We start from the raw sequence: 25,361 nt of genomic DNA, 5'->3' as shown, positions 1-25,361 counted from the left end.
CAGGGTTGACAGAAACCATAATCAAACGTTTGATGATTACATTTTGCTATTCTTTATATGGGTGATGAGGATTGGCGTGAGGTGCTATATCAATGATTACGTGGAAAAGTTGGGGGACGCGAATGGATGGTAATACTGGTGCCATTAATTCATAAATGACTGATTACTCGTTACCTAGAACATCGAGCAATTAGCGCACGGTTCCGGAAAAATGGAATCAGCATCACACCCAAGTAAAATTCTGAAACTTTTATGTAACGCATGAGAGTCAAAAAGTCAATTTCACGACCGTGACTCGTGAGGTTGTATAAGGGTAACGTTCAGGGGTTGGAAACACAAAGTTAAAAAACATTTTTGTACAATTTAGGTGATACTTGACTGGCTTCAACCTCCTCGAAGGCCGTCAAGTTATGAAAACTCGATTTTTTATTAATTTGAAAAAATTTTGCGTTACAGTAACTTCAACGCCATGCATCACAGCAGTCCAGATCCCACCAAATTGACGTGTTTGACCGAGAAAGGAGATGACACGTGGTAAGACGGTAGGTCTGTATTGTAGCGACAGCTAGGCCGCGAGGCACGCGTCAGTATCAATGTGAATGTGCGTTCGTGTACTTTCACCGGTGGTGCACTATATCGTACAGAGATGTTGAAAACATGCAACTCCATCCCCGCGTTTGAAATCACATTCAAAGGCGGCCAACTGCGTCTGGTAATCTCATCATAATATCAGCGCGATGTGGCGAGGCGTGATAAGCCTCTACGTTTGTCGATGTGCCCACGGAGAACGTTTGTGGCTTGTACGATCGGGTTTGTCGTTGTATATGATAGCAGCGGTGTGAGGTTGGCGCAGTCACCGAGACAACAATTCGACGCGATGGCCGTCGCGTCGCGATAAATTTTTTAAATGTTTATAGCGTGAAAGAGATTTTTTTGGGAATATTTTCAAGACTCAACAAGCGTCTTTAGACTGGCTATGAGCCAGTCCTCGAACATCCCGTCTCACACTGCAGGTGACAAGTTGATAGAGAAAAAAAAAGAAATAATATCCGATTCGCATGTTGAACTACAACTTCAGATTCGCGATTAACGGTTTTAAAGTCCTCGGATACCATATTACATGAAATATGACGATTTTTTATTTATTTTGAACCACTACAATGGACCCACCATTACAAATTTTGGATATCTGACCTTGGATTCGTTATCGGTGACCCAAAAGACTTCCACCCACCAATTTCTACCAAAATCGGAATGTTTTTAGATTTTTTCCACCATACTGTATTCGCCATTTTGAATTTCGCAATCTGACTTTAGATTTGTGATCCAGGCACCCAACAAATTGATGACCACCGCCAGCGACATCAGTATGATCCGTGTGGAGTAATCCATACTTGATGGATGCTGAGTATGGAGTCACCAAACCTGGGAAAAGTAGCGAAACGCATCTACAGATTGGACATTATTGGTCGGCAAAGACTTGAATGGAATCAAATTGAAAACTTTCGAAGATTATTATTGAGTCAGTAGCTTCATTGCCTCGAACCTTTTGCATATCTATGTTTACAAAATACTTTACCCATTTGCATTGCATCCAAAATTGATTTTTTTTTTTATATATATATAATTTTTCCATTCATTCCAGCGTCATCTTGCACTGCGGTGTGGACATTTTTTCATTTCACAGAGTTTAAAAACTCACATCTTGGGTTAATAATGGTATCTAGATTACTTAATACAGCTATATTTTGCATTGGAGAAAAAATGGTAACAGACATCAATCGAGTCTCTGAATGGGGTTAAGATATTTCGGAAGTGCACAGATATAACATTAATCAAAATACAATGTAACTGTGATAGGGTAAATAAGCAACCCCCTTACGTTCTTACTTCTATAATGAACTCTAGACCTACAAAAAGTACAAATCGCTGGTCCTGCCGATTAGTACCGATTTTCATCAAAGTCTAAATGTTTTAGCTTTTTTTTTCACTTTATTGAATACGCTAAATTTAAATTTTGCAAATCTGACCTTAGATTTGTGAATAGCAATCCAAAAGTCCTCACGGAACTCGGAAATTCATTCAAATCCGTTCGTCCATTCTCAAGATATCATCATATTTATTTGATTTTTTGGACTTTTTTTCTTCATAATTGAAAAATTATTGAACCGATCAAAGCCAAAATCTGATCAGTTACAGGTTTGGAAAAACCGCGTCGATTGAAACCAAAATCATTGAAATCTGATAACTCGTTCTCGAGATATCGTCGGACAAAAAAATTAAACACATACATACATACATACATATACACAGCGGTCATCCGAACATGGCCAGAGGTGATTCTCTAGATCTCAAAACATCGGAGTGTGAGATTCTACATATTCCAAAACAAGAATTTTGAGAAAAGCTCAAAAGCGGCGAAATTGGCGTTCATTTTTCGGAAATTGAACGTTATATATCAGAAAAAAATCATAAATTTACCTTATAATCTTGAAAAATCGTTATCGCGTGTGAAATATTTATTCGAGTAGTAATAAAATATACATGTCCGCTCATTTTGACCAAGGAAGAACATACTTGAGTAATGAGCAATTCTGGAATATGACCTCCGCTGGCCTGCATGACTTGAGATGGATTCAGCCTACCGTTAATGCAACGAAACATCATGGAATAAATCGTTGTACAATTTTCGAACGACATTCAAGGAGTTAGCTTTTCAAAATATGAACACGTCTTCTTTGCTATGACTGACTAACTGAATTTCAGACAATTCTAAAGTTGCGAATTAACGACTTTACATCATATTTGAAGTTGATGCTCCAGTGCTTGTCCTCTGAAAATATTTTTTTCAGATGCATGCGTGTTATAGGAACTCGAATAAGAGAACCTTATGGTTATACCTGTTTTTCCCTCGGATCCGATAAATTCTCTGGACTTTCAAACGATCACGCTCGACTGCATCAACTCCTATAACTCAGACACAGTGTAGTATCTGCTTATAATTTTTGTAAAAGCGACCACGGCTACATCGCGATCGGGATTCTAATACTTCCGAGTTAACGCGTTAGGGATTTCTAGGGTTTAACATACGTGTGGAACGTCTGCGTGCACCTGTTGTCCGCTCAAACCTCCCAGGCGTCCATGAAAGGTATCCCTTCAGCATCGTGAAGGCTGTTAGGTTTGCACGTGTATACGCGGACACGAACCACGAAGGAGGCGAATGAGAAGCGGGGGATTGACTATCCTTCCGGACACGCTATAACTTACGAGGTGTCTTGAATAAATAACGGAAATTTTGTCATTTTGCGTATTGTATTAGTCCGATTCACGTGATTTTTTCATTGTTGTGTTAGTAAACTTATCTGAAAAGTTACCGTAGTGTGCTAGCCATACTGGATATCTAGTATATTGTCAGCTGTCAGAAAGGCTACATGTGTTTTGGTAGGATCGTTGATTTGAAAATGGAGCAGATAACCTGTATTAAATTTTGCTGTAAGAATTTTATTGCTTCGTGATTTCTTGACTAAAAGCAACACCGTAATGATGCCACAGCCACTATATTCGCCAGACATGGCTCCGTGTGACGTTTTTCTGTTCCCAAAAACAAAGAGAACCTTAAGAGGCCATCGTTTTGCAAGCATAGATGAGACTAAAAACGCATCGCCGAGAGAGCTCAAAGCTATCCCAAAGAATGAGTTCCAGAAGTGTTTTGGGGTTTGAGAAATGCGATGGCATGAGTATATAATATCTAATGGAGATTATATTGATGGAGATAACACTGTTGTACACGAACGAATAAAATTTTTTCCAAAAAACGGAAATTCCCGTTACTTTTTTAGCACACCTCGTAGGCCCTCAGGTTTCAGTCATTTAATCAGCATTTTTAACAATTATACATATAACTGAAGTTGCCACGTCTATTACTGCCCATAACGACGCTGTGTAGCCAAAGTGTGAAACCAAGTAAAGACAGGTGGAAAGAGTCCAAAGAATAAGTAGTGATCGAGTAGAAAAATTTCATTCTCCGCAAATGGCACGATCGCGTCCAGATTTTATGAAAGTGCTAATTTTCGTAAAGTTTACGAGAGCTAGGGTAGGTTTTGAATCGGGAAAAACAAAGGGTTTGAAAGTACCAATCCGCTTCTGATCTATCCGAAATGTATAATTTTTTGTCAAACATTCAGCTAAATTGACTATATTATATAAAACTCCATCGTTAAAAACATTGTTGATGAAAAATTTCGATCAAATATTATAAGTATGTCAAATGACAAATATATGTATATCAAAATTCATCAGAAATCCTGAAAATTGCTAGTTTTCGAAAATTTTATGTAGCCCTCATCTTATAACTAAGAATTGCAGAGTAATCGATTTTTTACCGAACTTTTATTTGAATTAATTAGTTTCCTCCAGAATCTTTACGAGGTTAAAATTAGTAACGTTAACGTAACGTAATATGAGGAAAAAAATCACTATTTAGCAATTTAGGAATAAGTTTGAAGAAGTTGGGTTTACAAAATATTCATGTTTCGCAATGCTACGGCTTATTGAATTTCAGACAGTCCTAAAATTGCAGAATAACGATTTGTTCTTGAAAAGCACCGTTTGATCGATCGATCGATTGAAGTTTCAGGTAAGTACATGATGAAAGGTGTTGCTAACCTAAACTTAAGGATAACTGGGCCTCACAGTCTGAATAAAAAGTTAGGGAACGAGAAAAAACAATTCAAAATCTCTATCATTATGTGTTATTTACTTAAGGGATCGTCTCAGTGTGAAATTTTCAAAAAATTGCTGTTTTTTTTTGCATTATCGTATAGTATACACTGTTCTAAACATTCTCTCAAATTTTTAAATCGAAATTCAAATTATTACGGTCGCTACAGCGTTTCTTGTAGAAAAGGAACGGGTTTTCTACCTGCGCGAGTACTAAGGTGCTTAGGTTCTATAACCTTGCAGAATAAACTGTCCAAGCATTTCAGTTCGTTTTTGACATCCACCACGGATAGACGTACGACAGAAACCCCCAAGAAAAAAATCAAGACCTGGCATCGCCGATTGATCGTAAGTAAACGATTTGTATAAACTTTTCCAACTTCAATCTTTAAACGCGTTTTTCTCAGAATGGTGTTTTTCAAAACGGTTTCCACTCTCAAAGGAAGAGTTTTAAAGATATCTAGTTCCAATTTCGGGAGAACATTTTAAACGTCATTCTTTATCGCGCTATGGAAGCTTTTTTTTTTTTTTTGAAAACTTCCTATTTTTTTACGAAAAACTGTCGAAAAAAAGGGCCACATTCGACACTTTTTGTTCAAACCGCCGCCATTTTGTCAAATTTGAAAAAAAAAAAACCCTCCATAGCGCGATAGCGACTTTCCTACAGATCAATAATCTTTTTGAAGTTTTTTTTTCAGATCAAAATTGCGGCCGTCATCGTGGAAACCGTGCAGCACCTTTTTTTTTCACGTGAAATTACAACAATTTATACAACAATGATGCACTCAATAAATAAACTTTAAAAAAATCATTTTGTATTCTTCATAAACGTATTTATTTATGAAAAAAAAATCGGACCGATTAGTTCATGTGAACATTAAAAAAAAAATTCGCGAAAATCAGTGATTTTTCGGAGTGTCACACTGAGACGATCCCTTAAATGATGGTAATCACGAATAAAACAACATCCCTACTACGTTGTATAAACGAATCCGAGCAAATTCGCTCACCAAAGTTAAGATGTCAACAATTAGAGAAAAAGTTCTTCATAACCAGTAATTGAAACTTTCAAAATGAGTAAACTCTAAAGCATTTATTTTGTTGGTTTTTAATGTATGTGCGCGTATTTTGTTTATCAAAGTGGTCTTCCAGTGATCACCTGAAAATTTTTTCACAAATACTTGTCGCCAGAGTGAACAAAAAATAGATTTGTGTTAGAATCATTAAAATTATTAATATCTGAGCTTGGGTTATTCGAATTAGCACATGGCACAAATAGAACATATTTTTCCGAGAGGTTGATCACTCGTGAAATCTGGAAAACACTTTTCTCGAAATCTTGTGAAATCCTTTGGAATCTTCTGAAATTTTTGAAATCTTCAAAATTTTCCTTCGAAAGAATATTTCGAAATCCCATGAAATGTCTCGTAATCTTTTGAAATCCTTTTGATATTGACATCAAGTGTACGTATCAAATCGACGAGTGATTGACCCCTCGAGTTTTTCAAAGCATATATCGTTTTTGCAATTCCGAATCTTTACAGGACATCTTGTGCTTCGTAAAATTGCGCTTATATATAAGAGATTCAAAAATCCCAAACAAACGATTAACATTGGCGGGAAGGAAAACTCACAGAAAGCAGAAAATCCCTGGAAGTGGCTCTCAGCGAGGGTCGGAACGGCAACGCGAGGATGTGAAGGGGCGCCTCCGATGTGCGGGAAGTAAGATAGGTGGGAGAGGTGTGAAAGTTGAAGATGAGGCCCCGTTGCCGGAAAGAGGAGCGGCCCTTGGAGGAAGGGCAACGCACCCTGCACGGACCCTTCGGGTCTTCGTTCCTGGCCCTGCAGACTCTTTCCGCCCGCGGCTCCGGCGTCCGCGTCATTCGTCTTCCGGGTGTCGCCGGCGCCCGGTAACCATCGATGATTCGGCACTTCCGGCGTCCGTCTCGGCGACTCCTCGAGCTCGACTTCCGACGAACAGCAAGGTTTCGCATCGGGGCTTCGAGCGGGCCTCGGACTGCAGGTTTTCGGCATCTCGCCGTCCCCCTTCGGCTCCAGATGACCGTAGAGACGCGCGAAGAATTTCCTGGGCGAAGATGGCCGCCCATTTGCTTGCGTTTTCGTAGTCATGTTTTATTTATTTTTCTTTCTTTCTTCTTCACTCGAAATTATCGTATATCCCGGCGATTATTAACGTTTCGTCGAATCGCGACATGGACTCGAATATCCATCGAGTACTCAGGGAAGGTGGCGTTTATAACTCGACTACGTTAAAATAGTCCTCTAAGTATGTTGATTTAGTGACAAGATTGTGGTCACCTTTCTTCCGCAAAACCGAAATGTTTGTCGGCACTACGAATTCAGAAGGCAGGGAACTGCTGGATTCTCTTAACGATTACTCGACTGGTCGACACATCAAAGTCATCGATACTTGGTCAAGAAGAAGCTCCGAGTCAAGTGACGAACTGATGTAAGGATGAATGAAACCACGCGGATATCGGCTTGAGTAATAGATTAGAAAAAATAAAGTATTCGATGATAAGATCAAAGAAGTATTTCGCTAAAGTAAAACGTCGATCTTCCTTAACCTTGCATTAAGGCTGGGTGGCAACGATTTTTCACAACTTGTTTTGAACAATCTGTAATCCCTAAAACCGCACATAAGTTCTCCATCACCCGTCTCTAAAATTCAGCTTATTTATTTTTTCGATCTTTTTTCAAATTTCAACCCTCTTCTTCACCCCCGTCGTAAAGTTCACCGACTTCGATCACACTTCATCGGCGCGTTGAAAGTGTCTCGTTAACAAAAATACCACAATCACAGGTTTAATTAATACTCCGTTCCTCGTTTCCTAGAGTCTCTCTGTACTTCGAAATTCACCGCGGCACTTTTCCTGGGATGCGGGTATCGCCCAGCCGGACGTGCCAAGCACCTCTGAGACTCCTGACCATCATCATTCATGCACTCGGCATACGCCACTCTCAGCTCGATGCTTAACCCAGCACGGGCCAACGGGGAGGATCTCGCCCCCTTCCCTTCTCTTCCTTCTGCTGCCGCCGCCGCCGCCCCCTAATTTCTCGATTATGATCGGCCCGCCCCCACGTGTCGTTTCTTGCCCCCCTCACGTCTGCATCAAGCCGACACGCTGGCGCACTCTTACGTATCGCACATTTGCCGCGATGTTGTCGTTTTACCTGCGCTATAATTGATCCGATACAAACGCTAGGGCCCTAGGGGCGGGGTTGAAATTTCGAAATTTGAAAACTTCCGAAAGTTGTGTAAAGTGAAGAAATGAAACTTTGACGAAACATCAAAGTTTCGACTGGTCCAAAACCCGACGCTCCAAGTTCGAAAAGCGTAAAGTTTCGACAGGGCAAAATTCCGAAGGAATAAAATACCCAAACTACATAACTCCGACATGTCAATGTACCGCAAGTGTGTAAATGAGAAAATTGAAATCTTAAACATCGAAATACCGAATGATTCAAGATTTTCAGTTCTGATAATTTCTGGCCAGATGAAATTTCAACACTTTGATTTTTCATCGTTTTGAATTCTCGATATTCTTAGGTTCGGAATCCTGGTCATTCTGATTTTTGATTTTTCTTGTTTCTTACACCCATTTGTTGAGCAAACTACGCTGCACGAGCATATTTTGATTTTCCAAATTTTACTCTATGGAAACTTTATTTCTCGAAATTTTGCCCTACGGAACTTTACTTTTCGGAACTTTGCTCTATCGTAACTTAGATTTTCGGAATCTTGCATTGCGGAACTTTGAGTCTTCGGTTTTCCGCCTATTCGAAACTTTGTTGTTTTGCAAAGGTTCGATTTCTTTATCTCAAGTTTCGGAACTTTAACGCCATCCCAAGCGCGGTAGGCTGGAGACAGGAAAAGTTCAAATGACTTGAATAAACTTATATTATTCTTTATCTAAAAAGAACCGTACATTATTAATTTGTTCTAAACAAATTTGGATTGCCTGCAGTATGGGCATTGCCATCTTACTGACGAGAACTGTGTTTTCGCTGCGTATCGAACATTATTTGAAATACAGGTCGAGCTTAAATGCATTCTCTTTGAACTCTGATAAAATTACTATGCGAAAAACAAACAAATGTAATTGAAAAGTAAATATAAAATGTAAAAATATACGGATAATTACCGCCATCCGCAAGCTCTTAACTTCTCAATAGTCGAAAGGGGTATCTCCTTCGAATAGCATTTGTTAGATATATATTGAAAAAATTGCAAAAAAGAATATCAAAAGTAATAGACAAGAATAATTTGCTGTTGATTTATCCTCTGAATTTAAACCTACTTTTTTCATTGCAATCACGCCTGTATTATTATTATTAATTCTACGCTAAGACAAAATTACACTTAATCCACTGGTATTACTAGTAATAAGAATATTATTATGCCGCAAAGAATGAAAACTATCACGTAGCAAAAGAAGTCATGTGGTTGTAATTAGATTATAATGGATTATCGAATGATTCAAAAATATTGTATTCAACTACTGAGTCATTGAAAAACAAAATAAAGCAATGAATAGTAGGTTATGTGTGAGGCATAATTAATTCAATGCCACGTTAACATGCATGATATGTAAAAAATTTTAAATCGGTGGTCCGTTATAGGAGAATGTTTTCCTATAAGCTGGCTAATTCATTGCCGAACTGAATCGGACGTCTCACACGACTTCTCTGGACAGCTACACGTGGAAATATTAAAAAATGTATCCTACCAACTGCGTAGATGTATAAGCGTAGGTGTAAGCCTACAATAAGTGTATTGGAAGACCGGTGATGCTAATACGTACGCAACGGGCGCGTTCACGCTTTGCTGAGCAACAAGCAATCTATATAAGTCCATTCTTTTTCTTCAGTTGTAATCATACCGGGTTTTATTAAGACTCGGTATCTAGGGGTGGAAATACACCAAGAGGGCTCCAAAATTGATCGGCCAATGTTTCTTATTCTCTATTCAACTTCGACCGCTAAGTCCCGCGCACTATAAGCATTACACCCTCAATACCGCGATATTATACCGACAATCTGTACATTGCTAAGAATTTAGAAATTTGAGGAAATCGTGTCAAACATTACGAAAAAATTTGTCAGTATAGATAATAAAAATATTGTTGAATGACAATTTTTGAACGATTTGAATTTTTGTACAAAACTGATTTATCAACATACGAATTCGAAAGTTGTAAAACGATTTTTCTGCCAAAATGTTTATCATACGAAATCTACGAATTATTGAAGTTTTATTTTTCTGTTTCACTTTGGGGATATTTAATAAAAATTTATATAAAACAAGTTCGATATACACTTAATAAAATACCAAAAATCCTTGATCGTTTTATTAATTAGTTATCCCTGTGACAAAAATTCTTACAAATCGGTCATTTTTTCGTCCGTCACGGCGGCCTTCACCCTTAAGGAATCATGCTAGTGTAAAATAACTGATTTTCGCCATTTTTTTTCATGGTTCAAATACGATAACCATTTTGATTTTTCAAGTCGAATCAAAACACTCCTGAAGTACAGAAAATAAATTTTTTAACGTTTATTTTTATTTTTCTTACATTTTTTTAACGGCTATATTTGTCTCAAATTTGGACACGATATACTTCACGTCATTCTTTATCTTGCTAAAGAAGCTTTTTTCTGAAATGTTCATATTTCTTTTAACGAAACCTGTCAAAAAAAAAAAAAAATAGGGTAAATTCGGTATTTTTTTTTTCAAACCGTTCTCGTTTTGATAATTTTGATAAAAAAAGTTTCCACAAGCATGATCCCTTACATAACACAGGGAATGCCGCGTTGTTCGTTAAACGTGACGCATGACGCGGGGGCGTCGAAGAGTTTCTCGTCGAGGCGCATGCTCCTGTCTCTCGGAGCTGATTCGTGAAATGTAATTACGTCGATTTCACATCCAGCGACAATTGGCCGATACCCAAACCCCGTAACATTCGACGTTATAATAGTGGAAAGGAGAGCTTTCTAAAGTTTCGATAGGTGCTTTATCACCGCGTACACATTATACCTACATACAATTATGCCAGTCGACATGATTTCTGGCTGCAGATGCTGAAGAAGAAGCTGCTTCCTTCATAAAAATAATAAAAAATCTTTTTTGAAGAGTGTTTAATTCTCTACAAATATATGTCTGTGAATATTCTTTACGACGAAAGGGTCACGAAATTTTAAGGGTCACGAAAAATTCACATTACAGTACGACGCATCGTTAGCTAGTTATGAAAATCAGAAGGAGCAAAATCCGTTTTTCTCATGTTACTCGTATGGTAGATAAAAAAATTACGACGCGCAACCTCTTAATTTTAATATTAAGAGTTCAAATTTTAACAGGCGTATTTTTATACCTAAATGGAACTTTTGAACCTATTACGTAGAAAAAAAAATTTGTGTTTTTTTCGAAACACCACAAGCTACAATTAAGTTTCATTACACTGCTCAGGAACTTAGTTTTCGGTCAAGCTTGATCAATCGTAATTACATTTTAGTTTCCTCGTTGACGAAGTTGGTATAAAACGGTATTCTTTCTTGTCGAGTATTTTCCCAACCTACACTAACGCAAGATCACGATTATATCTGTCAAACTCTTTCTTAAATAGAATTTTGACACAGACCCGACATAGATCACGTATAATTCAACTGTCAAACAACTATATTCGAATACCTGGATAAAAAAGATTCTATACTTCATTACCATGTATGTGAAGTTTTCTTCCCTTGATATATCGATCAAACCGGAATGAGCTTCACAGCTGTGGGATGCGATTGTTCCGTACATTTATTCACATCGTGTAGTCCGGTGTTTCGTAGAACAGTTTTTTCTACTTCTTTGACGTTGATGTACCGTAGGGAACATAACGACAATTCATTTGAACCTTGGAAATATACCTATTTTAATCAGTCCTACATATGGGACGAAGAGTTAAATGAAATACGGAAGTTCTTCTAAAAAGCACAGATGTCGCAGGACAAAATGCTCCCTCGAGATCGCCAAGAGTGGAAAAAGGCCAAGAAAAAAGAACGCTGCAACTCAGATCAAGCTAACCTGCAACAGCGGTATGCAACGTTACCTTACTCTTCGTTTACAACTGTTTTACGTACTGCTTTCGATGTGAATAGTTTCAGCTTTGAGCACGCTTAGCAGCTTTCAGGATTTTCAATATTCCCTACTGCTTTCGAAACGTGAACCTTCAAATTATGTTCAGCGAGTAGAGGCTTTTACGTGAAATTCGCCACTTCTTCATCGTACCGTTGAAAGTTTGCACAATTAAAAATATAGAGATTGATGAGTTTCTATTATCGAAGAAAAAGGGCAAATCTAACAATAAAGGGGTTAATTGGACCTCCTTCTTTCCATCTCAGGATGTTTGTGAATTTTGTTGTCGAGTTTGAAAACTTATATGATATTTTTAGGACAGAATACACAATTTGATAAAATTTGGGAATATCAGGATGTTTCCGAGGCCTGAGCGGAGTAGCATTAAAGTCCAATTATAGTAATTATTAAATTTAAGCGAATAAAAGTATAGTAACGATGATGGTGCGGGTACCTTTTATGTTTGGTAATAGCTAAATCGAAAAAACGCAATTTTTGTAGAAAATAGTGTTCTGAGTAAAATTGAGCCACGGTTGAGTGAAATCGAATGAACCCACTAGTTTCTTAACCACCGCAATATCAAGCAATTTGAAATAAAGCATCGATATCTAAGCTTATATGTCTATAATTTCAGTATTTGCCACTTTTCTATTTTCAAAAATATCTTCGTAGCTATTATGATTCAATAAATACTATATTTATAAATATCGCGTAATTAAATAAGTAAAAGCATCGATTTTAAGACAGAACTAACCTTTTTAAATTTACAAATAGTCACGTCGCTGAATGGTCAAATTTCGGAAAGGTCGAAATTCCAAAAGATTCCAATTAATATGAGGAAATTTGCGTGAGGCAAAGGGCTTCTGATTTCTCGACACAATTTTTTTCTCGGGACTAGAGAATTCCGAAATGTTCGAGGAATTTCTATAAGTTTGAAAAAACCACCAAATTGTTAATTAAATGCAACACAAAATTAAGCTTATTAATAATTATCAACATCTGTGATTTATTCAGTTCTGTTTAAATTGAAATTTTAATTGTTTATTTTTTCTAACAAAACTAACTAAATCAAACTTTAAAACTTTTCTTAGCTTCCTTCCTGAGGTAAGCAAAAATATTAATCACGCAGTCTTTCAATTAAATAAACAGTACGTTACACCTGGAGTACCTTCACAAGAAAAATCTTTAATTCAAACACACAGTACAGTATCTACAGCTACATGCAATCAAGACGCGATTTCTCGATTTCTCGACACTTTTTTCCCGTCTCGAGTAAAGCCAGATTTCCCGGGAATTCTCGCTTTGAGAAGTTTCGACGAATTCCTAGTAGGCAAGGCATTTATGCCAATAGGAGAATTCATCCCAAAACAACGCCAACCTTCCTTTTATCGGTATGCAAAAATTGATCACTCGATTCTCCAGATGACCGCAGTCTCCGCATCGGCGGTGATTTACGAAGTGTAATAATCGGACGAGCGGACGTCTCGAAGAAGACCTACGACGTCGGTACTCCCGGAGCATCAGGACACACGATTTACGAAGAGAGGGCGTCCCTTTTGCTGCAGGACGTGAACAAGGGAGAAAGACGAGCGTCGCCTAAACGGTGGAACGCCTTGGCTCTTTTCTGTGCCTTGACTTTCGCCCAGTGCTGCGTCGGGAATACCTGGGGTCCGATCGCCACCTCGGCCATGCTTGCTTTCCCATCCTGGCAGAAGAGCATTGTCGCTCTACTATCCAACTGGGGATGCATCGCTTACCTCTCCTGCTGTCTACCCAGCTGTTGGTTTCTCAATCGGCATGGTATAACAACTTGTATTGTTTCTGACGCCCAACCCTACGTGTTTATTGTCCGTGACCAACCCCCGGACACGGACTGCGCCGATCAGTTCGCGTTCTGTTAGCGTTTTTTTAACTCTACTCTCGTCCTGTGTAACTTTACGACAATCGCTATGTGTTCACACTGTATTACAAGGATTTGATACCAACTATCCGAGCAACCGATAGATCACACCATAGGTTTACAGAAGAAATTTCCTTGTTGATTTGAATTGTGGTACTTTATACGCGTATAAGTCCTGAGTATATACATCATGATACCTGCAATATTCAGATCGCAATTTACAAGTATGAGATCCAAAATATTGAAATATGTCACACGGTGCTGTGAACTGTACCGTATTTAATTCTGTAAAAAATTCGCATACTTCACTCTTTCGTAAGTCAATGTAAGAAAACGAAACTGTAAGTTCTCGCGTTAATTTTTTCGTCCTTCAGTGTGTGCACATAAATTAGCTAAAACGGTTAGTTGATAACCCGGTTGCGAAGCGATATATCGCTCAGGAACGCCTATACTTTGAATCCGAATAGAAATAACATTCTCGCTTTATTCTACGCGTAAGTGATAAGAATTATGCTGAATTTAGGGTGATAGAAAAATTAAAATTCGATTTCTTGGGTGTTATTCAATAAAAATCTCGGCGACAACAATCTAAATTAAGTCCTAGGATCACGTATGAGATACGAAGACATCGCAATCGATTCGGTATCTTCGTTTCTAACTTATTCAAAAAACTGCAATTTATATTTCAAAGAATTTTTTAGACGTCACTGGAAATGCGGAAATGAAATATATCTTGTAAAATTCGTCTAACAAAATCCGATTTCCGTTATCAACTTGACGCCAGTTATGTTTATGAATCGGAGTAATTTGTATTAGAATCATATTCGAGATAAAAATGTAAGAAGTCGATCTTAATATCTCCATTATGCGTATGAGGTGTTCCACGTCAAATTAGCAGCCCATGTACCTCACCACCTTCGATTTTGATAATTTTTTAATATAATGTTCTTACAAATCCAAATGTATCTCGGGTATTTTTCAAGATTTTCCTTAACTACTGGTGAACTTTATACAAAATCGCAGAACCAATTCCTAAAACGCGTTTTTTTAAATTTGAAAAAGTTCACACTTAGTCTTTGATTCAAAATGTGATTTTTGAGCGCCACATGATAATGTAATCTCAATGCTTACTATTTATTTCGCAAGTTTTTCGTTTTTCCATATCGGAAGTGGTGTTTTCTTTTTTCTTTCATTTCTCTCGATCTCAATACATTACAGCATCACATTATTTTTATGATTCCGTTATCTATTTAGATCGGAATAAAAATAAAAAATAAAAATACAAACTCTGACATGGTGAAACTAAAAAATTGGGAAAAAATAGTATTTTTTGTGATTCCGTTATCGTGTGTTGTTTAAAAATCACATTTCAAATCATAAAATCTGAGTAAGTTAATTCACATTTTTTTAAATGACGTTTTTGCAATTAGTTTTCGATTTCTTTGAAATTTCACCGATAGTTGGAAAATCGGAAAAAAATTCGGAGGCCCTTTTGGGCTGGTAAAAACATCGTACTAAAAAGTGATTGAAATCAAAGAGGGTAAGGTACATGGACTGCTAATTTGACTTGGTATTCCCCACATACATGTATACTCTGATTTACGTCTGGGCTTATGTGGTGCCTCAATCATCCATGATTTGGCCAATGGAGTGTCGATGTATGATAATTGGTCTTTGTCACTGGCGAATGATCAACCAACTTTGCATGCAATTTGTGTTGCAGGATTAAAGGCGCCGTTGCGCACGGCTGCCGTTATATCGACAATTGCTACGTTTCTTCGATGCCTGACATCACAGGAAACTGCCTTCACCGTGTATGTTTTGAACCTCTTAACAGCGTGACATCACGTATCGTCAATTTTAATTAGTTTTAATTTATTATCATTTTGATTATCATTTGCACAAACCTTTTGCTTTAGTCTAATTTCTTAGATGACACGAGAGATGTGTTGTGTTCACACATGTTCAAAATATATTGATTGAGTATTATGGACCAAATCAAGTTACCATAGCCGTACATAGTCTTAAAAGTATCTTACGTTTTCACCGCATTTCAATTTGTGGGGATAATTTGATCACCGTTCACACGTATACAGAAAAATTTCAAAATCAGTAGTCTGGTTGGGTATTCGAAGCGAGGATCAATTAAATATTCAAAAATATTGACTATCTACAGTATTGAGTGTATAGAGAATATCTTAGATTGTAATGGATTTAATGATTAACGAAGAAATAGCAAACACAACATGAAGCACAATTCATCTATCCTTTATATCTTCGTTTACTCATTTTACACAATACATGCATTAACGAATACTTAGAAAGTACAATGAGTCTCCTTAAATTTCAAATATGTTTATAAATATACTAGGACAATCTCTTGAATCTTGAAAATCAAGTGCGCATGCGCCAAATAATTCAATCTCATTGGTCGGTGAAATTTTAACGCGCGATATTTTTGTTTGCGATGCAGGAGACTAACGTATACAAAATGTTTACGTTTGAATTTTCAAAGAGCATAAGCATTGAATGCCGACTGTTCTTTGAAGAATCAACTGTCCGACCGAATAACAAATGCTTCCCAAACCTTTCTGAGTCACTGCCTCAATTATTTGAGATTCTAACCCCGAAAATTCATATCAACTACATCGCAGCCAGAAACAGTTTGACAGTTGAAAATCGGGATGGCCAGCCTACACGAACAGCCGATAATACTCGCGCATGCGCAGTTGATTTTCAAGTTTCAAGAGATTGTCCCAGTCTAGAGACATATTCGTTTTACATTGTCAAGGGGAAAATTCAATAAAAACTTAGCTTCTCACGAAAGCCGTTGTCGGTGAGTCGGCCGCGATCATTTTATATTCAAAATTCCCAACAGGGTTCGTGAATATTGTAATTTAATAGGAAGAATAATCAAGATAAGAACAATGATAAGAATAAAACTTTGACGTATTGCTTTGCCAAACGTTATGGTACAAGTCTTTGCGTGTGAACGTTTGATGACCGACTGACTGCCAGACTGACCGTAATCCTCGCCCAAGCCTCAACTTCTCGCTCTCTATATGTGTGTAACATTCGTATTTACACTCATAAGATCATTGAAAATACGCGCTGAGAGCATCCATACAACCAATCTAAATATAAGAATACATTTCCAAAATCGGGATCAATTAAATACCATTGTTGATTCTAATAATGTGCAGTAGTTGCTGAGAAGCTCCAACGAAACTGTCACGTATAAAACTACTTGAGCTATTCTGCACGATGACCTCGATTCTTACGAAAGTTCTCGAATTTAGCAAAAATGTTGTCTATATTTTTCGTTCAACATATCTCTTGATCATACTGAAATTATAGATCAGCACACGTCGCAGCGATTATGAACGGGTTGTCAGGGGTGATTGTTGGTCCCGCCGCAGCGCTGGTTTCTGCCACTTGGTTTCCTCCTGGTCAACGAACTACAGCAACAGGTAAACTGTAAGGTTGTTAACTCACATTTTAAATCAGGGTGAACGGATATAGTTGTCGATTTTTCACCAGTCAAGCTCTCACGTTTACCATGAATTATGCATCATATACGTTTCAATTGCCGTAATACAGATGCAACACACAGAAACCGTGTTCGTTTGACTTTAATCGTTTAACTGTAGGCTTTGCATATAATATGCATTTCTATTACTGAAATTGTAACTATAGGTCAAGTTTCATGAAACGAATATTTTCACGCCTGTTTGGATTGCTCATGCCACTCATCTGCAATTGACAATATCCACACAAATGGGTTGATCTTCAGAATTCTTTAATAGGGCTGCTAACTTTACTAACAGTCAAGATCAATCTCACCCTTTTTCCCCATATATTAAATGAATAAACAAACGAACGGAAAGGATTCCAATTTCGACGGTTCCTCGCTATTTTGTCGAGGAATTTAGGAAAGTTACTCATACTCCGACAATCGTCGAAGAAAAATGTGTTTTTTTTGACACATGTTACTATTCCCATATTTCCCGCATTTCAGGGGCCAAATGGTGCATAGCTGAGATACTTTGCGCAATTCTGGGAAGAATGAGGAGTAAAATGAGTCATCGTGAGACTATGTTCGTGCAATATTCAAACCCTTTCCGTTCACTTGTTTATTTAATGTCGGAAGACAAAGGGTGAGTTTTCTCAGTCGGTAAATATAGGAGTACTGCGTGACCTTAGTGTTTGAATTGAACTTATTGCAAAAGTAAAACTTGGAACAAGTAAGTTTACTATCCTGCTCTTGGTACAGGCATCTCGGCCTGTTTCAACCAACTTGGCGTGGCTGGCTCATATTTGGTGGGGCCGGCAATAGTAGCAGCACCTACACTCCGTACCAGGAGTATCCCAAATGAGAATAAGAGTGTAATAAATGGCACAAATCCTTCCTCCGTACGCGCTCAAGTTATGTCTCTGATGCGCATCGGTGTGTTGAAATAATCACGTCACCGTCAACGAGGTACGAGGTACGAATGTGAAAAATGAGGTATATATATTATTCGATGTCCTTGAAGCGCAGAATTCGTCATGCTCTTTCTGATTCTGGCCGGTTTCTTGTGCTTCTTCCCTACGCCTACGGCAAAATTTCAACGACCGCGCCCACCAGCTTCCAGTGGTCATTTCGGCCTTTTCAAGTCACTCCATTACTTGACCCAGTGAGTATGTGAATGAGTTGCTTTCTTTTCCTGTAGTGACTCAAAAAAGTCTTTGCCAGGTGTCAGACCTTTTTGTTATTCTGAGTCTAGCAAAGGGCGTAGCTCATCTGGAATTTTTCGTGTATATAGATATGCTGGCTTGAACGTGAAAAACGTTTAAAACTACCATTCGTAAAAAAAATCTCGCAACTTTTTTCTTTATCGACAAACTCAGAAAAGCATATTTTATTCCTCTCACTACTCTTGAGTTATAAAATCAGTTTCAATTTTGCGACGTGACTGGAATTAGAATCGTGCTAAATTATATGACGACGGAAAATTGAGAGACAAACGTGAGTGTTGTTTTTAGTAATGCTAACTTAAGGGGGTATTCTAGTGTAGAAATTTGAAAAAATCGATTTTTTTTTTATATTTTCAAAGCTTAACCTTTCAAGAATGTGTCCTTAAAAGGACAAGTCAAAATTTCAATTATTTTCAGAGATATAGCTATTTTAGTGACACGTCTTCAATACTGGCTCGGCTGGAACGAATCGAACAAAAGGCGTTGGGGATAATCTGACCACCTGCGGTCTCCTTCGGTTGCAGATACCTATACATTCATACTTTTGTATTGTACCCTTTTATTCTAGTCGTATTATAATATATATGTGTATATAATTCAAGGTTACCCGATTGATCTTTGAATGTCATTTAATGGTTAACATCGGGCGTAATTTTACTCGAAACTTTAAACGCGTTTTTCTCAAAACTACATTTTTCAAAACGGTTGACATGATTTCTCAACTTCTATTGAACCGATTTACTTGAAATTTGGTGAGAATCTTCTCAATACATGTCTCTATCGCACGAACTATTATTATAACGAAATAATAATTTTTACTATTTTTAAAAAATTCAGAAACGTCCAAAAAAGTCAAAAAAAACGTATTATTTTTTCGGACAGCCGTAATTTGGCAAAAAAAAACTTTTTTTCGACTTTTTTTTAGTTAGTACGATAGCTGCAATTATGTAGATTAATAATCTTTTTTTTTTTTTTCTGATTTTGAAAATGCTTGCAATCGTGACAACATTGGCGCGCCATTTTTTTTGTACCCCCCACTTCAACAACTCGTAGCACTTTCAATTTTGTATTTTTTGACTTGTTTTTTTTTTTTGTAATCGTGAAATAATAATAAATGCCTGATAATAAAATGGATGGTAAAAATATTTTTTGTTTTTTGTTTATAGCACTTCAAAAAACACCTCAAATTCATGCCTCTACACTAGAATACCCCCTTAACATGTGCTATGAGAACGGAACCGTATACAATGAATTGCACAGTTTTCTCAGTTTTATAAACCATTAATTTTTAAAGTTTCTCAAGATTGCAGCAAATTTGGACTAATTTTCGAGAAAGCAAAAGTACTAAGCTTGTCGTTAAAACAGGAAGATATGGACTCACTTAAGCTTTATATAACTATCCTTTATATAACAGTTTAATAAGAGTATATATATAATAGGGTGGCGCAAAAAAACCGACTATTTTTTATTTCTAAGTCTCGCGTGAAAAAATGATAATTTTCTATGTTTTAAGAGCCTCCTCCAAAGGACAGCTCAAAAAAAATTTTTAAGAGGTCGCTCCAAATTTTTTTAAATTTCAAAATCCATCGAAAATCGAATTTTTTTTTTTATTTTTATTCTCGTTACGGTATAATTTTGTAGACAAACAAAAAATGAGATTCTGAAAGTTTCAATTCAAAATTTGAATTTCAAAAGGTCACTCAGAATTTTTCTTTATTTATATTAGTGCATGACTTTGGATTTGTTTGAGCGACATTTTAATTATCAATTTAAAATTTCATACATTTTTTTCTTTTATTTAATAATATAATTGACAAAAATTTTCCATATAGTAAATAGTAAATTTTACGTAAAGAGTAATATTACAATGATTGTAATATTACTCTTTACGTAAAATTATTGAGTTAAAAAAAACTTATGTTTCTTTTTATTTTGTTTGATTTTCAGTTCATCTCGTGGAAAATTTTTGTCAATTATAATATTAAATAAAAGAAAAAAAATGTATGAAATTTTAAATTGAATATTAAAATGTCGCTCAAACAAATCCAAAGTCATGCACTAATAAATAAAGAAAAATTCTGAGTGACCTTTTAAAATTCAAATTTTGAATTGAAACTTTCAGAATCTTATTTTTTGTTTGTCTCCAAAATTATACCGTAACGAGAAAAAAAAAAAAAAAAATTCGATTTTCTATGGATTTTGAAATTTAAAAAAATTTGGAGCGACCTCTTAAAAATTTTTTTTCGAGCTGTCCTTTGGAGGAGGCTCTTAAAACATAAAAAATTATCATTTTTTTTTGCGTTTTTTTGCGCCACCCTAATATATAATTATTTTGTTTTATGATTAAGTAATTAAATTATTGTAGGCAACATTCGAAACAATACCGGAGCTGAAAGACGACAAAAAGACGTTTGACACGAAAAAATTTGTTGTCTCAAAGACATTTGCAAGCCAACGGCACCCTAATGAGATTAATCATAATTTCGCATTTGTTTTGCAAATGGAAACGTCTCCGAACCGAACTTTGCTCCGTGAAACTTTTGGTCGTCTTTCGATCGTGCTGTTAAGGCATCTTATGTGTTTAATCACGTCGCAAACTTCCTGGCGATGAAACGCTTTTTAAACGACTTAGGTTCACTAAAAGACACCAACTTTTCCCTGTGTCGCGTGGGCTAATGGATAACAAGAGTTCATTAAGCTCATAGAATGCTTTACACGGTTTCGCGCAGTTGAGAGCTAATTGGGGCTACAATTAAACCGTACTTAAAAAAGTAAAGGTCTATATTCCCACTTTCGTGGTTATAAATAAAGAAATTCAAAGTAATCAATGGTTCTCGTATTTTTATCTTTCGTTACAACCTTTCAAAATTCCTAGTTACAACCGTAATGCACACTAGAAACATCAAATACCCTAATTGTTTATCACGTTGCGGAAACAACTCATTTTACCCTTTACAACTAGGCGATTGATAACGCAGGTCTGTGATGAAATCCTTCTTCAAAAAATAAATTATAGATATAAAGGTTGTAACGCGCCGAATCTATATCTGCGTTTCATTTTTAGCTATCACGTATATATCACATGATATTTTTTTTACTATTCCGAACTGAGAATTTGTTGTGTTTTGTTTTTGCATACTACTCTAATCTATTTAAACAGTATCTGTACATACAAAACCAGTTCAAACTGATAGAAAGAGAAAAAAAGATATCGCCTATCATTGTTTTCACAACAATAAATGCGCCTGCGCAGTTCTCGTTGTAACTTCATGGCGCGCAGTACGTAAAAAAGTTGTCTAGTAGTTATTTTTGTTCCATGCTGGATACTTTGGTAAGTTTTGCATAAAGTTTATACCTCTAGTGAAAATTCATGTTTATTCTAAACTATACAACGAATAAAAAAGTTGTTATTTCAAAACATAATATAAATATATTATACCGATCTTGAATCGTAACCTCGAAGTATTTTAGATTCCTGCTTTAAATTCTGACTTGTCGTTATTTTTTAACACTTGGATTTAGAGTACACGGAGTAAAAAAAATATAAATATACTAGAAACATCAAATTTGTTTAATAGTAAATTTTATTTTATTTTAGTTACGGAATGCCAAGAACTTGCAAAATGCCAATGCCAAAAACTACAAAATGACTAGAATTATACTAATAGATAGATTTTCTGACGATTCTGATGTTTAAACTTTTTGACTTTATAATTTTTTTAATAAATATTGTTTCTATTATTAGTGTTTGATTGTAAGCAAAAATAACATTTAAAAAAAAAACATATGAAAAGTATAAGTGGTACATAATTTTCATTACTATATTTCGAATCAAATCTATTATAATTAGACGCATTAATAAGGAGAGAAAAAAAAATCTTTTTGCACACTTGTGTAATTATTCATTAATAACCACGTTTTTATTATTGTTGTTCGTGTTTTTATAGGTTCGAACGTAAGTGAAAAATGGTTTTTCGCGAATGCCCCAATTACTGAAGCCAGATATTTGTGCAAAAAAAGTTTCGTTGACTGTTTATGTAATATGCAACGGTAATGCATTCCTGGTATCGAAATGTTACCGAAATTTATATAATAATCATGAAATTGGGTTAATTTTTATCATCGTTATTAAAATGTTGAATAATTATCAATCCATTCCAGTCAAAGCTGGATATGTGTTTCTTTACTTTGCTTCATATTGAAAAATTGAACAATCGCGGAATAATAATATTTACGATTCAACAGGATGTTGCTTTTTTTGCTTACATTTAAATGTAACATTTTTATCCGTTTAATCATGTCCCTTTGGCGCAGAGGATAGCGCGTTGGACTTCTAATCCAAAGGTCGTGGGTTCGATCCCCACAAGGGATGAGTTTTTTTTTTGGGTCTCACTTTAAGTGTCATCGGTATGAGGATTGTCATTGACACACCAGTAATGTAGACAATCGATTGGGAATTCACGTCGATACTTTGTGGGCCAGTCACTTTACCTGTATTAAATAATTCGTCGTGCAGGGAATGCGTACAGTGTGCATGATGTTATATGACCAAATGGCTCTAAATGTACATTTTCATGGAAGCAATGTCAGCGTGTGGAGACTCTGTGGAGCCGCAGCATTGAGCCAAGGAGTGACTGGACCATGGCTCGCAATGATCACGATGGCTTTTGCTTCGACTGTAACTCAGGTAAGAATTGAAAACACGGCCACTCACGCTGACCGGCATTGGCGAATGCTTGTCGTTAGAATTCGCGTCTCTGACTCAAATGGTAACGCAGGACGGAAAAACGATGATCAGTCGGAAAAAAAAATTTAGCAGAAGAATTATAGTATACTATAGGATTATATAACAAAATCCTAACAATTGGTTTTACATTTAGTGAAAGGAACGGAACGGCTAATTATTAATATGTACGTGTATAGATTTGCTCAACTTTGCAGGGCGAAGCCGACAAGTTGGCTTTCTGGACAGTAATTTTGGGTAGTTCTCTGGGTGTTTGCGCATCACGGCTGATGGATATATTCCAAGGTCAGTAATATAAGCTATTCTAGGTCTAAAATTTGCTCCTTTAATATTTAAGCGTAACAATAAGAAAGTACTTTGATTTCCGATACTTATCAGGTCACTTGAAGATCGCCATCTTCGTTTTACTTGTTGCATCTTCAGCCATGTTCTTGTGGGTTTTGTTGCTGGAAAAGCAAGTGTTGACCTTCACCAAAGGAGAATTCTACACAGCTGTGGCTCTCGGAGTTTCGTCTAGTTGGGCAACGCCCGCCTTATTTCTCGAATTAGCTTCCGAAATTGCCTATCCGGTCTCCGAAGCTATTGTAGGGGGATACATGATCTTTTTGGCCAATTTCGTGGCCGCAACATTTTACTTCTCTTATTTCCTGCCTGATATGAGTGAGATATTACAAACCATTATTATCACTTTGCAATCAAATTTTTCGAAATCATCTTTATAAGTTTCAGGTTAGATTGAATCATTTATGTTGTACAATCATTCATCTGATTTGCCCGTACGCTTAGTTCAAACAGATTGGTAGAATATTTCCCACTTACAACATACTCTGTCTCTGCACTTCTTTATCTAAATCTAATTTATTTTTATTTTTATAGGTGAACGTTGGTCCAGTTATTGGGTCTTTGGTAGCCTGACAGTCGCTTCGATTTTAGTTATGTACGTGAAGGACGAATATAATCGAACATTAGCTATGCGGTAGGAAATTTTCATATGAAATTAAAAAATAATCACATGGAAAAAAAACTTTGTAACAGATGTACAAGTCTTTCAGTCTACCATCTTATTATCCATTTATTATCTATATCTTAGTATTAGTCAGTTAATTGATTAACAGTATGCTGATATAAGGCTTATCACGATCACTTGAGACGTTCCTTGTAATAGTTCAACGATCCAAATTTTACTGCACTAATGCCTCGACAATAGCTTTTTTATTCACAAATTGTTTTTCACGGCATAATAGCGATATAATTCACGTTTCCGACGACCAATAACTAACTGCGATGAAATATCGGAGATGACATCTAACTTGCCCAAGATCTGAATATGAAGCTTAAAAGGAATATTTGAGTCAACTTGGTCCTGAACAGAAGAGCATGGATCTGACCAAGTCAATGAAATTAAATACGCAATCGCCACTTGACATATGCTCATTAGCGTAGGGAATTATGTGAGATTATCTAATTAACGCCAAATTATTTTCGTTGTATACACTGTACCCGGTTTTTAATCTGACAATGTCCGATTTTACTGATGAACGGTCTACTAATGGCTGCTTTTAAGTCAGTGTGTGAAGTTGACGTAACAAAAACATACCGAAATATTTCGCTTTTAAATGGAAATAAAAAAAATGGTGTAAAAACTACAATGTACTATCGCGATTTTCATGCAGCTTATTGATTTTTACGTAAAATTCAAATGTGCTACAATGGAATGCGTTTGTTTCGAATAGAATATTGGATTATGCTGTTATGCCCATTTTCGCATTTGAAGTACGTGGAAGTTGATATATGGACATATAGTATACGTCAACGTCGAAATCGTCAAACCAGGGCACCCTCTTAACTTGAACAGTCGACTGACGATTCGAAATTGCTAAACAGCCAGCCATGGGTATTCTTTTGAAGCAAGCAATAGGGCACGACAGGTGGAGGTAGTAGCAGTGTTCTATACTTACCGACTCACTTATGAGACCGAATGTTAATTAGTCGGTAACAGTAGAAAATATTCGTATTGACGCTCCGCACCACGTTTCTCACTTATCTTGAAAACGCCCCGTTCAGTTGGCTGTCTCAAGTAGTATTTAGTTATCGCCGTTATCGCTTAAAGCATTGAG

At 36.5% G+C, this 25,361-nt stretch overlaps 1 protein-coding gene and 1 non-coding gene across 2 annotated transcripts; both read left to right on the top strand.

The window, feature by feature from the left end:
- The first annotated feature begins 11,807 nt into the window (after positions 1–11,807).
- LOC124175501 lies at positions 11,808–24,836 on the top strand. The gene is made up of 10 exons (XM_046555834.1): positions 11,808–11,823; positions 13,286–13,663; positions 15,487–15,577; positions 17,121–17,245; positions 18,037–18,439; positions 23,082–23,187; positions 23,442–23,529; positions 23,623–23,904; positions 24,121–24,220; positions 24,489–24,836. Exons 5-10 carry the CDS (start codon positions 18,312–18,314, stop codon positions 24,517–24,519), a joined length of 735 nt encoding a protein of 244 aa, XP_046411790.1. The 5' UTR covers positions 11,808–11,823; positions 13,286–13,663; positions 15,487–15,577; positions 17,121–17,245; positions 18,037–18,311; the 3' UTR covers positions 24,520–24,836.
- Positions 22,800–22,872, top strand: Trnar-ucu. Its single transcript has one exon. It is a non-coding gene; the product is annotated as a tRNA-Arg (tRNA).
- Positions 24,837–25,361: the final 525 nt, after the last annotated feature.

This window comes from Neodiprion fabricii, chromosome 2 (assembly GCF_021155785.1).
Source record: "Neodiprion fabricii isolate iyNeoFabr1 chromosome 2, iyNeoFabr1.1, whole genome shotgun sequence".
Lineage (NCBI taxonomy): Eukaryota > Metazoa > Arthropoda > Insecta > Hymenoptera > Diprionidae > Neodiprion > Neodiprion fabricii.
The sequence above is the reverse complement of the archived record's forward strand: the minus strand, read 5'-3'. Positions and strand labels throughout refer to the sequence as shown.

Excerpts from the sequence above, each read along its gene's own strand:
- LOC124175501 (XM_046555834.1), top strand. The coding sequence starts at position 18,312 with ATGCTCTTTCTGATTCTGGCCGGTTTCTTGTGCTTCTTCCCTACGCCT. Across the intron at positions 23,530-23,622 it reads GCTGATGGATATATTCCAAG|GTCACTTGAAGATCGCCATC; the intron begins GTCAGTAATATA and ends GATACTTATCAG. Across the intron at positions 24,221-24,488 it reads AATCGAACATTAGCTATGCG|CGATATAATTCACGTTTCCG; the intron begins GTAGGAAATTTT and ends ACGGCATAATAG.